The sequence below is a fragment of the Camelus bactrianus genome, chromosome 28 (assembly GCF_048773025.1).
Source record: "Camelus bactrianus isolate YW-2024 breed Bactrian camel chromosome 28, ASM4877302v1, whole genome shotgun sequence".
Classification (NCBI taxonomy): domain Eukaryota; kingdom Metazoa; phylum Chordata; class Mammalia; order Artiodactyla; family Camelidae; genus Camelus; species Camelus bactrianus.
In genome coordinates, this window is record NC_133566.1 from 13,189,405 (window position 1) to 13,201,995 (window position 12,591).

The 12,591-nt window shown below is 48.1% G+C and overlaps 1 protein-coding gene across 1 annotated transcript; it reads right to left on the minus strand.

The window, feature by feature from the left end:
• Window positions 1–685: 685 nt before the first annotated feature.
• CNOT11 (CCR4-NOT transcription complex subunit 11) lies at window positions 686–11,980 on the minus strand. Its single transcript, XM_010959153.3, has 7 exons — window positions 11,370–11,980; window positions 9,313–9,477; window positions 7,046–7,198; window positions 5,133–5,335; window positions 3,711–3,913; window positions 1,666–1,762; window positions 686–1,587 (listed from the first exon to the last, which is right to left on the minus strand). Exons 1-7 carry the CDS (start codon window positions 11,893–11,895, stop codon window positions 1,390–1,392), a joined length of 1,545 nt encoding a protein of 514 aa, XP_010957455.2. The 5' UTR covers window positions 11,896–11,980; the 3' UTR covers window positions 686–1,389.
• Window positions 11,981–12,591: the final 611 nt, after the last annotated feature.

Genomic DNA, 12,591 nt, shown 5'->3' on the forward strand with positions numbered 1-12,591 from the left:
CATCTTCTAGTTTCAGCTCAGACTATCAACAGGTGTCCTTTTTCAGTGGCCTTTTAGTGCCACATTTCCGTACTTTTTGTTGATTTCCTAGTTTAGCACAGCCCAAGCAGAGTGCTGAAGTGCTGACGACGGTCCTGAGCCCGAGGGGCCTGTGAGGTGCCCCCCCCCCCCCAGAGGAGGGCAAGCTCTGTTCACGCCACCGGCCAGGTCAGTGTCACAGGGAGTCAGCAGGTTCTGGAGCCTCGGGGTGGGAGGCTTCCAGCAGTGGCGGGAACTTCGCCATTCCAGAAAGTATTTGAATAATGAACTGTTCCCTTCCCTGGTGCTGACACACAGGGCAGCACCCACAGCTGGGTGTGCAGAGAAATCAAGTTGCCATCACTTGGATGTTGGAAGGCACTCCTGTTACGTCAGCTAGGGTCCTTTGTTTCCTTTAAGCAATTATATGTATAAATCCCTTACCTTCCTAAGCATACGTAAGGTAAAGTTTCTCATCCATCTAGGAGTACTGTTCTGTTATTTCAAGGCTGGAACTTGCACCCATCTTAAAACCCCTGCGGGCGTGGTATCCTGTAACTTTTGCTAAGGGCTGGACTGGAAGGTGATTCCTGTTCTTATAAAGAATATGCTTTGAACGTACCTCAGGAAAGGAGGAATTTCTTCAAATAAAACATACATCAGATAATAGAGGTCATAAAAAACTTTAATGTAAGGCACTGTTGTCCAAAGTGAAATGAGGGGGTGACAGCATACACGATGCAGGCAGGGCCACAGACCCCACTCGGTGACCAGCCTACGTGACAGTCCCCAGGGACGACACTTCCTCCACGGCACTGACGACCTAGACTAGTAACAGAAGAACGAACGAACATCTCAAGAGATAAAGCCCAGAAAACGATACCAGCTAGCCTAGTCTCAAAAAACGTTTCTAAAGAGTTCCAGTGTTTACAGAAAGCCCAAGAAATGATGGATGCGGTTGTTTAAGTCCCTGCAACAAGAAAGGACAAATTACGGGTGTGTCTGTGGTTCACAAAGTGAAGAGCCACGCGCCTGAATGGGCTCAAGGGCCGGAAGCCCCTGACTCACGTTTTAAGCAAAAACAGGCACCCTGGTCTCTGCTGCTAAAGACCTCGTCTGCTTTTTGCAGTAACTTCTGGATGACGTTCCTCCCATGGTTTATCATCATCAGCAAGACGCCAAGACACATTTTTCCCAAGTTCTTACCAAAAATACATCTAAAGGAAAAGTCACCCAGGAAAGCAAAACTTTGCTTTAAGTAGATAAAGTGGTGTTTATGTGCAGTAACCAAGCAATCCATTCAGGGCTTTAACAGGTTTGAAACTTAAATCAGTACAGCTGAGCAATGAATGGGGCGGCTGCAGTGAGGTGTCACTTTGACATCTTGGTCTCAGAAGGCGCCTCCCCGGTATCCAGGGTCTTCAACAGCCGGAAGAGGCCGGCGGCCTCGCGTATCCTGCTGAACTCAATGCAGAAGGCCTGCACCTCTATAAACAAGTCCTGCACGTTGATGATTTTGTTACGGATCAGGGACTGGAGAAAGACGCACACGAGCCGCACCAGACGATTCTGGAAAAGAATCAAGTTTTAGTGTGTCTGTTTTCTTGGCAGGTATTTATAAAGTTTACAAAAATTTCTATTACTTACCTGCATGTATTTATCCTTAATTTGTTCACAGGTAGAAATGCAATTTGATATATAAAGGTGGATAAATTCAGGAGGTAGATCAACAGCTGTAGTCAGTCTGTTTCATAAAGTTAGAAAAGTTAGGGCTGTTAATGTTACTTGCTAATAACATCTAAAAACACTGTTAACCATAAAATAGTTTCCTTTGGTCATTTAGTGAAAATTTCTGCTATGTGATCCAATTAACTTTAAATAAGCATATGCAAGTAAACCTGAGAGCCACATCCCTTAATAAGTGTCCATTTTTTAGGTCTACGCTTAGCATCACACGTGTACACACTCACTGAGCACCATGTCCGTGTGTGTTCTTGGCTGGCCAAGTCATAACTCAGTTACCATCCAGGCTCTAATAACCCTGGCAGTTCTTCTGTTCATTTAAGTAACATTTATTGAACCCTGGTTACGACATGGAACTAAATGCTAACATGAGGCGTTTGCACAAAGAACAGGGTCGGGAAAAGTCCTAACAGGGCAAGCGACTTAAACTGAAACTCAAGAAGAGAAGTGTTCCTTCTGACTCAGGAAATATCTGAGTCAAGTCTGGAATCGGGGACCCATGTGGCGCAGGGAGAGACCCGGCCGGGATGTAGCAGAAGGCACGGTGGCCTCTCCGGGAGTTTTGAGTCTTGGAAGGTATTTTCCAAAGGATCCTGTGGAATGTTTTAAGGGGGGGAATTCTATGTTCAGCTAAAGATAGGCTACGCAAACTACACAGTATGAACTTCCAAAAGAAATTGTGAACTGTTTGACAACAGGACTTTGCCCCGTAAGGCCCGGAGGAACCAGGGCTCCAAGGAAACATGACCACACGCTGCCGCGGGAGCTTGATTTCGTGCTGGCAACACACGCGGGGTCGATGCGCTGTGAAGGGGGTGGGAGGGCAGGCAAAGCAGACCTCGTCCTTGACGTCACTCCTGTTCTGCCGAGAACAAGATGCAGTCGCTTAGTCCAGGAATAACGACACTAAGTGTGGACTTGGAGCCTGGTCACCCCAGAGCATCTGAACAGAGGGCAGCCCCCTAAAAAGTGAGTCTTGACGACAGGAAAGGTGTGAATGAGGCGGCAGCAGAAATGAAGCAGCATGTTTTCAGCAAGCAGCTAACAAGTTGTATCCGAGACAGAAAACCTCCTGCCCGCTCTCCAGCCCCACAAGAAAGAGCTCCTGCGCACACTCACCGTCACTGGGCCTCCAGCCAGGCTTTCCCCACCAGCTGATCAACTTAAAAGGACGTGTTCTTTAGAACAGCTTTAAAAAAAGAATCCTCCCCAACTCGCAAACAAGTGTTCAAAGGATGCGCTCTGCCTGGAGCAGTTCAGCTATGTGGCACTCCCCTCGGAGCAGAATGGCCACACCCGTGTGGGGGGCCGTGGACGAGGAGCCCGAACTGGGACCACATCAGGCAGACCTGCACGCGTGGCTGCCCTCTACATTAACAGCTCGGTGACACAGCGGGCTCCCAAGCTAACCCCCACACCTGTGACGTCTGTCATTCACCTACAACATCCATCAGGAAAATGACGAAGTGGGAAGTCACTGTACGGAGCAGATCAAGAAGGGAACGTGTGTTGTATTTCTCTAATGGTCAATCCCAGCAGAGAGAGGTTCGGAGGACAGTGTGAGGAATTCTAGGAAGGCATTTCCAGAATTTTCTCAGCTCACAGGCCCATACTTTCCCGTGATATAGCTGTTCATCACTAACAAGAAATAATGTAGTATCTGTAATTTGTGTGAATATACAGCTATATATAGGGAATTAAGTTTCAGCAATGAAGTTTGATTGATGCTTTTAATGCTAAATACCTGAAACCCTCCCCCCCCCGAGTTCTCACTCATGGATGCTGTTGTTCACGTGCAGTGAACACTAAGGCTCAGGTTTATTTAATAACGGGTTTTCTCAGGCTAACAAAGTCAGAAGGAAAAAAAAACAACTGTTGCTCGTTTCTCCCTCCTAGCTACTTAATCAGGACCTGTATCCCCCCACATCTGACTGAATACAGAAACTTACCGATTTACAACTTCCATTGAATGTAATGACATGTCCATGTTGACCAGAACTGAAAAGTACTCCGTGATCTGGCTTGACTGCATTAGCTTCAGCAACATTTCTATAGCCACTAGAGGGTTGTTCTCCACCAGGTCAGGGAGTTTGGCCGGCGTGAGGCCAATATGATAAACAAGTTTGGGGTCTTTTTCCAACTCTCCAAGGAGCTAAATACAATCCAATTTTTAAAAACAGAAAGAGGTCCGTGAGACAAATTAGAGATTATCTTTCCTACATACAAAAAGTAGGTACTTTATACAAAAGGCTCTAACATGATCTGCACTGAACCAGCTTCATAAACGTCTCCCCTCAATCCCGTGGTCACGCTTTGACATTTTAAAGTTTACATCTGAATTGCCAGATATTAAAATCAGGCACCTTCACAACAGTTTATAAATAAGCTTCCTGGGCATTAAACCAGAATTGTCTGACTGGACAGGATACCGTCTAGATGGGAAAAACATAGTCCTTAAGTTCTCTCAGGGTCTTTCCATCATTTGTTAAACAATCAAAAATAACCCTTTTCCAGTAGTACTGCAGGAATGCCCGGGCCCAGAGAGCAGGGAACGGGAGAAACGAGCCCCACCCGGCGCTGGGGCGGACAGCCACCTGAGGAGGGGCCGGGCTCGGGGGAGGGAGGTCTGCCTGCCGGACTTCACCGTGCAAGTCACACACGCTGTCATTCAAAAGGTATCCTTAAAAACAAATTTTTCTGCCAAATTAGTACTTTCTTTTAAAATTTCTATCCCCTTCCCTGTCTACTGGTATGTACCACGGTGTACTGTTTCAGGATGTCTAGTAAGCAAAGTGAACTGCAAACGTAGCTCTTACTGACTTTGAAAGGGGTATTTTTGGTGCTGAACTGGGCTGGAGATGTATCTCCTGACAGGTTCTAATGTGAAAATGCACAAACTGAATAAAATCCACCAAGCGGAACCACCCAGTGTCCCGCTGTTCCCGAGGGAAGGCATGTAGTTGGGCACCGGGCTATTCTGAATCTCAGCTCCCCCCCAACCAGCTGTGTGATGGGGGCTGGCTGACCTTCCTGGTAAAACGTTCACGATTCCACTTCCCTCCACAGAGTCCTGCACCCTCAGTAACCACGTACATCAAGTGCCCAGCAGCACAGAGCGAGGGGCCCAAAGTGATCACCATCCTCCACTCCTCCCAGCGTCAAACAGACCCCAAACAAGTCAGGAGGCATCTGGTCACCAGACTTCTTGCCCCAGCAGAGACTGAGGGCAGAAGAAAGCTTCAGGGGCCCAAAACACTTCCTACCGCTGCCTCATGCTAGCAACATCATATTATTGGTCATTTAGCACTTAAGGAAAAACAAAAAACGCTTGGTGAATTAAAGAGAGGAAGATGTTTACAATAAATGCTCACCTGTGTTTGCTGAGGAGAAGACAGGGGGCTTTTGAAGGCTTTGGCCATTATCCGCTTGATCTCTACACCAGTGCTGTTCTTCACGCACATGGACTTGTCCCACTGGACGGCGTGGTCAGGCTCGGTGGGATTGAGCCACGCCAGCTCGTCCTCGCAGACGTGCAGTGGAGGCGGTGGGCGGATGAACTCCGGCCGAAAGTGGCCTGTAACATCCAAGCAGTGTGTATGACTGATCTGTCAGTGGACACCGTGAACGTGTGTGCACACCCCAGACCCCCCACCCCGTAAAGCAGGACACAATGCCTCCCTCAGTGAGGACAACGCACACAACTCAGACTTCAAAGTCAGAAGCAGAAACGACATAAAGTCAGGGTCTTACTCAAAATCCAAATGAGAAAATGAAACACTGACATAACATTATTATGCCCGAGACCAAGTCTGTATTTCGGAGGGGCAGCAGAGCGTTACCGGGCCCGACAACTTCTCGTTCGAGCACGACCACCACTCGGCAGCAGGACACAACTGACACTACTGGTCAGCCTTGACGGGAAAAATGAGAAACTTCATCCCGCCTCACTCATCCTGTTCTCAGCACTGTTCTATTCAGGGACCACATGCTGTGTACGTTTCACTTCTGCCTCCTACACCCCTGAAGTAGCAGATTCTGCACAGATGAAATGGCAGGAAAAGCACGGCTGACCTGGGACGTTCTCAGGTGAACCTGGAGGTGTGCATAATTCCCTACACTCTCAGAGGCCGCATCGTCTTCATAAGACAATGAAAATACAACAGACAGTGAAGTGACTCAATTTAATACCTCAATTATTTTGTAAAACAAGATTGATCCCTAAGTTATAAACCCACTAAAATAAACGCTGGCTGGGACCTCGGAACCAATTTCACCCCTCGCTTTGGTTCCCACGTGGGGCCCAAGACGCTTAGTCCTGTCCCAGGCCCAGCCCCTGCCGAATTTGGGACTATATATACACTCTCACTTACTGAAAATGTCTGTTTCTGGCTAAGAGTCACCCCTTTATCTTAAACCACACTGTCCCTTCACTTACATCACCAGAACTAGCACCGCATCCCTGCAGACCAATCACAGAAAGAAACATGAGAAGCACCACTTACACGATAAGAGCAAGTCCCAGAGAGGTCAGGATGCCTGGTGCTCAGCTAGGCTCACTGAATACCTCACTGACTGGCTGCTTCCGTACCTTCCTGGTGGCCCATCCAAGTCAAGGCTGTGCCCGAGCAAATATTAAATAAAACCCATCTGGGCCGTGGACCCCCCGCAGGCTGCGACCAGCTGAGACCTCAGTACAGTCCCATTTATTCCAAAGAGCTACCGTAAATGGCAGTAAGAGTCACAGTCTAAGTTTTAAACTTGAGGTGACAGGACGATCTGGAGAACGTTCTTATCTCTAAGCAGAAAGCACGCCTTCATCATCAAAACCACAAAGAAACCAAAAAACAGGAAAAGCCTGCGTAGAAGCCTATAAAGCCCAAAACGCAGCTGTTGTTTCAAGTTCAATAGATGTTTTCTTTGAATTAAAGTAAATTAAAAGCCATAAGATCAGTAAAACAGGGCAGGTCCTGATAAGATTAGTAAAAATACATAAAATGTAATAAGTGAGAAAAATAAACTTATTTCAATAAAAATCAGAGAATGCATATTTGCATTTACAAGTCTTTAGGTATACTAACGACAGGTATATAATAAAAAACCTTGGTATTTTTATTGAAGAAGAAACTAACCTTTGCTGAGCATCTCCAGACACTCCACTAGCAAGTTTCTCATTAAATTCACATTTTAAGCATCAACGAAAAAAGCACGGTGTTTCACAAAAGCAGAAAGTCTCAGGAGGGCACAGGTGAGATAAAACCAAGAAAACAAAACGAGATATACCTACTTTCAATGGGTGGCTTGGGTCCACTGACCAAAGCTTCCGTGATCTGAGAGGCAACCGAGCTGTCAAATCCAGAATTGGAAGAGTCCGGGTCTGGGTCGCTGAGAATGCTGGGGAAGCTGGCCTTACTCTGCGTGGGCAATTCTGACTGGCGTTCTGGAAAAGGTTAAAAGAGGAGACGTTTTAAAATCAAGGGCACCACAAGGAGAAGGAAGAGATGAGCTAGTAATTGGAGAAAGTTATCTACAACACGTAAAGGGACAGATTCAGAGTGTATTTTTTTTTTCAAAAGTCCTACAGATCAATGTTTAAAAATGGGGGGGGGGGAAATGAGCTAATGACATCAACAAGCATTTTATTTTGAAAAAGCTTGAACGGCCAATAAACATCTGAAAAGATGTTCAATCCCATTTGGAACCAGGGGAAAAAATCAACAAGTAAAACACGATATTCTTACACCTCCATCAGACTGGCCCACAGGAACAAGCGTGGGTTACCAAGTGCAGAGGAGGCGGCGGTTCACACAGCACAACAGCTCTGAAGACAGTCTGCCAGTACTGAGAAAAGTTTTACACGTGCTTATCTTTCCACCTAGAAGAAACTCTTTCACATGTACTCCAGGAGAATGTCCAAAAGAACGTTCACAGCAACATTCTGTCCACCAGGGGCAGCAGGCACAAGGACCTGGTACTCCACTGTACCAATACAGCACGGCAGTGACGTAACAGCCACCACAGCTACGTGTCGTCAACACAGATTTATCTCCCCAGTAACACCCGACAGAAGAAAAGTACAAAAAAATAAACATGGCATGATTCCACTTATATAAAGTTCAGGAACGTGCATGGTTAAACTACAGGCATGCACAGGAGGGAAGGCTGTGTAGTAAACAGTGAATGATTATCACGAAAATCAGGTTTGTGATGGGGAGTGGGTACCAGTAATTGGGAGAAATAACACAGAGAGCCTCCAGGTCCTGAAACTATCCCACTTCTTCACCTGGATGGTGGTTGCTCCAGGTCCACTTTATTATAATTCCTTTAAATGCATATGCATATTTTATGGAGTAAGTTCCATATTTTGGATTTTGTATTTTAAAAACAGAGGGCTAATTCCTGATGACTTAAAGGGCTACCGAAGTCAATAAAAAACCATCAATCCAATGAAAAAATGGCTAGACATACGACAAGATGTTCAACCTCACTGTCTGAACAGGAAAAATGCTAACTAAAATTACTCAAAAAGGGGTGCCAAGACGGCGGAGCAGAAGGACGCTCTTAGCTCCCCCTCTCCCAGGAATCCACTGAGACGTCTATCTATGGACCCACGCATTCACTCAGAACACCTGCTGAGCGTTGACAGAACATCGCCCACTTCAAAAGACAAAATTCCCCCCAAAATCTGGTAGGAGAAAAAAAAATGAAAAAGGAAGTTAGTGTGGGACCTGTCCCGTGGGGAGGGAGCAGCAAAGGAGAAAAAGCGCTGACGCTGGGACGTCCCCTCTTCAGTGGAGGTCGGTGGGGACGGAGGGGGATCCTCGAGGCTCGGATCTGTGCACAGCAGCCCCTTGGCCGGCAGAACTGAGAAACCAGCACGAAGGGTCCCAGCACAGTGCTCAGCGGTGCAAAGCCGAGAGCCTTCCCACCAACATTCGGAGCAAGACAAGGCTGCCCACCCTCACCACTTCTGTCCAACAGTCTTGGCAGTCCCAGCCACGTCAGTCAGGCAAGACAAAGAAATAAAAGGGATCCACATTGAAAGAGAAGAGGTAAAATTGTCACTGTATGCAGATGACACGATATTATATGTAGAAAACCCTAAAAGCTCCACACAAAAACTACTACAGCTGATAAAAGAATTCCACAAGGTAGCAGGTTACAAGATTAGAGTAGAAATGACATCAGAAGAATCTTCAACAGACCAACTGTTATCCAGCATTCTTTTTTTTTTTTTTTTTTTTAATTTTTTTCAATGGGCGTACTGGGGATTGAACCCAGGACCTCGTGCATGCTAAGCACGCGCTCTACCACTGAGCTCCACCCTTCCCCCCAACCCAGCATTCTTCTTAAGCTGGAAAAGCAACCAATTCAAGTGAAAACTCAAACTTGAGTTCATCTGCCGTAAAAGCAAGGCTCCAGTGCTGATGCCATGTTTCTCGTGGAAAATACTCCCCTTTCAACACAAAGACCTTCATGCCAGGTGGAGGGCCTCGAGAGAAAAGGCTTAATGCCACGAGCCGAGGAAGCCTGAGGCAGTTCCCCCCCCCTTACCTGCCAGGGCCAGCTGAAGCCCACTGATGTCCACGGACTGGCCCGTGTTCCCCGCATCCATTAGCGCGATCTGTCGAGGCGTCTTTTTGAAGAGTTCCCTTGGGGGTGCCAGCATCAGCTGGGACAGGAAAAACCTTTCCGGTGGAGTTATAGGAGGTAAAAACCCTGTAAACAAAAACGTGGAACAGTTTCTCTAATGGTTATTTGTAAACATTACCTTGAGTCTCGTAAAACTAGCAACTGCTAATTACCACCTCAACTCACGCATCTTTAAAGACAAAATTATAATTAAAGATTCATTTAGCCAAATAGATACATTTATGGATGTATAATTAAATAGTTGTCATCTGAGGGGGACTGGTTTCAGGGACCCCTGCAAGGACTAAAATCCAAGGGTCCCTTATATAAAATGCTGCAGTATTTGTATATAACCTACATACATCGTCCCTTATACCTTAAAGAATCTCTAGATTCCTTACAATACCTAATACAATGTAAATGCTATACAAATGTCACCAGAATTCAAGTTTCGCCTTTTGGAAATTTCTGGAATTTTTTTCCCCAAATATTTTCTATCAGTGGCTGGTTGAACCCTTGGAGGCACAACCCGAGGAGGATACAGAAGACCAACCGTATGTCAATGGAAATTCTATGATTTGTGGCAACAGCACTGAAACTTATTAAGAACTTTGTTTTTTAACATGCCTCAATTCCTGCAAAGGCTAAAGCTTCCATATGCAGGCAGAAACAAATGAAAAAAACCTGCAGTGGTCAGAAATGCTTTTCTTCTCTGCTTCTCTTACCAGTGACCGTGTAAAAGTTGAAGAGACCAGGAAGCAACCACTAGCTCGGCACACACACCTCACATATACCTGTTTCAACACACAGGGCAGCTAAGATTCCCAGAGCACGGAACGCTGCCTCCTTTCGCCCCATGATCACCTCCTCGCCCTGCCGCGTCCATCTGACTGCAGCACTGTGGCCGGACTCTCTCGCACTCACCACCCACAGTCCACACTCCCACTTACCATTTAGTTATACTTCCAAGGACAAATTTGCTCACATCATTTAACCTGTTTATACAGAATTAACCCCAAACTTCTGCACCAGACAAGACCTTCCTAATCTGGTCCTGACCCACTTTCCTAATCTCATCTCCTGAACTCCCCTCCAGTCCAGGTGTTGGACACTCCAGCTGCACGAAAGCTCTCAGCTTCTCTGACTCCTGATTTCAAAACATCCAGTGCACTCAGCTCTTTAAGAATCCCTGACAGGGCCAGCCCCCTCTGTCCCCACCATCTCTAATCAATATCCCGCAAAAACATCGCTCCCTCTGAAAGTCTCTCCAGCTACACAGGGAGGAGTTTCTGTGCTACTAGGCATCTTGTCTGACATCTGGTACAGCCCTTAACCACCTGGGTTACAATTACGTTTATGTCTCCACAGCCAAACCACAAGCTTCTTGAGTGCAAGGAAGCCATCCTACCTACCTCCAGATACACCCTCACCCTTGGCTCTGCATCAGAATCATGTGAAAACCCTGCAATAATAAGACCCACTAGGTACTCCCCCGACCTACAATGTAAGACTTGGTACTGATATTTCCTCTGTTGTGTATTTAAGCACCATACCTAACTAGTAATAACAATAATGCTAGTACTTTTCGTAGATACCTTTATAATAACTCACAATAACTCTACCAGCTAGGAATTATTATCTGTAATTTACAGACGGGGAAACAGGCACAGAAAGGCAAAATAAGCAATCTACGTATTCCTTCCCTGGTAAATTTGTGTTTACAATGCAGTCTACAGCCTAGATCTAGGTTTAAACTAATCGCATTGGACAATGACCTACGTCATGGTTCCTTTGCCTGCCCTGACCTTCACAATGCAAAGGGGCCTCCGACCCAAATCCCGCACTGTCCCCGTCCATCTCGGATGGTGGGTTTGACCCCCCTCCAACACACACACTGCGTTCACTTTCTGGGCATTCTCAAACTTCCTGAAAACCAGGTTCGGTTCCTGGCTCCGGGAGGGAGGCCCCCCTCGGCGTACCTGAGAGCGGCGGCCGGTCGGGCTCCTGGCCGCCGCGGGCGGGCGGCGCGGGGTTGAGCAGGTGAGCGAAGCTGGCGGCGAAGGGGTTGGCGGCGAGCGGCTCGGTGCGGTACATCTCCCAGAGCAGGTAGAGCGCCGTGAGGCGCTGCGCCGCGCTGGGCAGCAGGTCTGGCTGCTGCAGCAGCATGACGAGCACGGAGCCCAGGCGGAAGTGGTCAGCCTTGCTGAAGTAGTGGTGGAAGGCGGTGGACAGGCCCTCGAAGGTGCTGCCGCCGCCCGCCTCCTCCGAGATGATGCTCAGCAGGCTCGAGAGCTCCTTCGGGGTCAGGCTCATCCTGCCCGCGGGGCCCCCCGGGCCTCCACTCCCCGGCCCGGGGCCGCCCGCTCCGCCTCTGCCGCCGCCGCTGCTGGAACTGGAGACCCCTGGGCCACTCCTGGACGCCGACCCCACCGCTTCCCGGGTTCCCCTCTGCTCCGCGGAGGTGAGAAGCCGGCCAGACGCCGCGCTCGCCCCACCGCCGGGCATCAACCTCGCTCGCCCGTCCTGCTTCCCGGCCGGAGCGGCCCTGGCGCCGGCTCGCCCCGTCCCTGCGGCCGTAAAGCGCGCTGGTGCACGACAGCGTCGCAAACAAAACACGCTGGGAAGCTAGTCCGCCGCTGCGGCGAAGGCAACGCGGAGCGAGAATGAGGCTGCTGGCGCGAAGCCAACAAGAGAATCCCGGGACGCTGGGTGGGCGGAGCGACACGCCGGAAGTGGGGGCGGGGCGACATGGGTGGCGGGGTCGAGCCGGCGGGCGGGGCACTGGCTTACCGCTGCTGCGATTTGCGTGTCCGCGAGCGAATTCCGAGCTCCAAGGAGCCCCCCGGACAGTGCCCGGCACCAGACGGTCCCAGTGAACGTGGGCTACGGTATTGTCCGGAATGCATCTTATATTCTAATAAGCTTTCTTAATGTGGCATTCATGGCTGTTCGTGGTAAAACATTTTTAAGTGCAAATAACTAAAGACCATGCGTTTCTCATAACCGAAGTTAACTTCCAATCTTACACCTTTTTGAAGAAATGGAATAATACTACATATGAGCTTTTTTGTACACGGTTATTTTAACAAGATTTCCGTAAATGTCACCAATAAACATTTTTGCAACTTTTTATTTAGCTTGCCCTAGGGCGCTGATTCTGGGCCTTGGCTGAGCTTCGCAAGTCCCCGGGGAGCCTTTAAA

What these genes read in the sequence shown, in the direction of transcription:
- CNOT11 (XM_010959153.3), bottom strand. Translation starts at nt 11,895, where the DNA reads ATGCCCGGCGGTGGGGCGAGCGCGGCGTCTGGCCGGCTTCTCACCTCC. An exon ending in TCAATGGAAGTTGTAAATCG is followed by an intron (nt 1,763 to 3,710) that starts GTAAGTTTCTGT and finishes TTTATGAAACAG; the next exon opens with ACTGACTACAGCTGTTGATC. An exon ending in TTAAGGATAAATACATGCAG is followed by an intron (nt 1,588 to 1,665) that starts GTAAGTAATAGA and finishes ATTCTTTTCCAG; the next exon opens with AATCGTCTGGTGCGGCTCGT.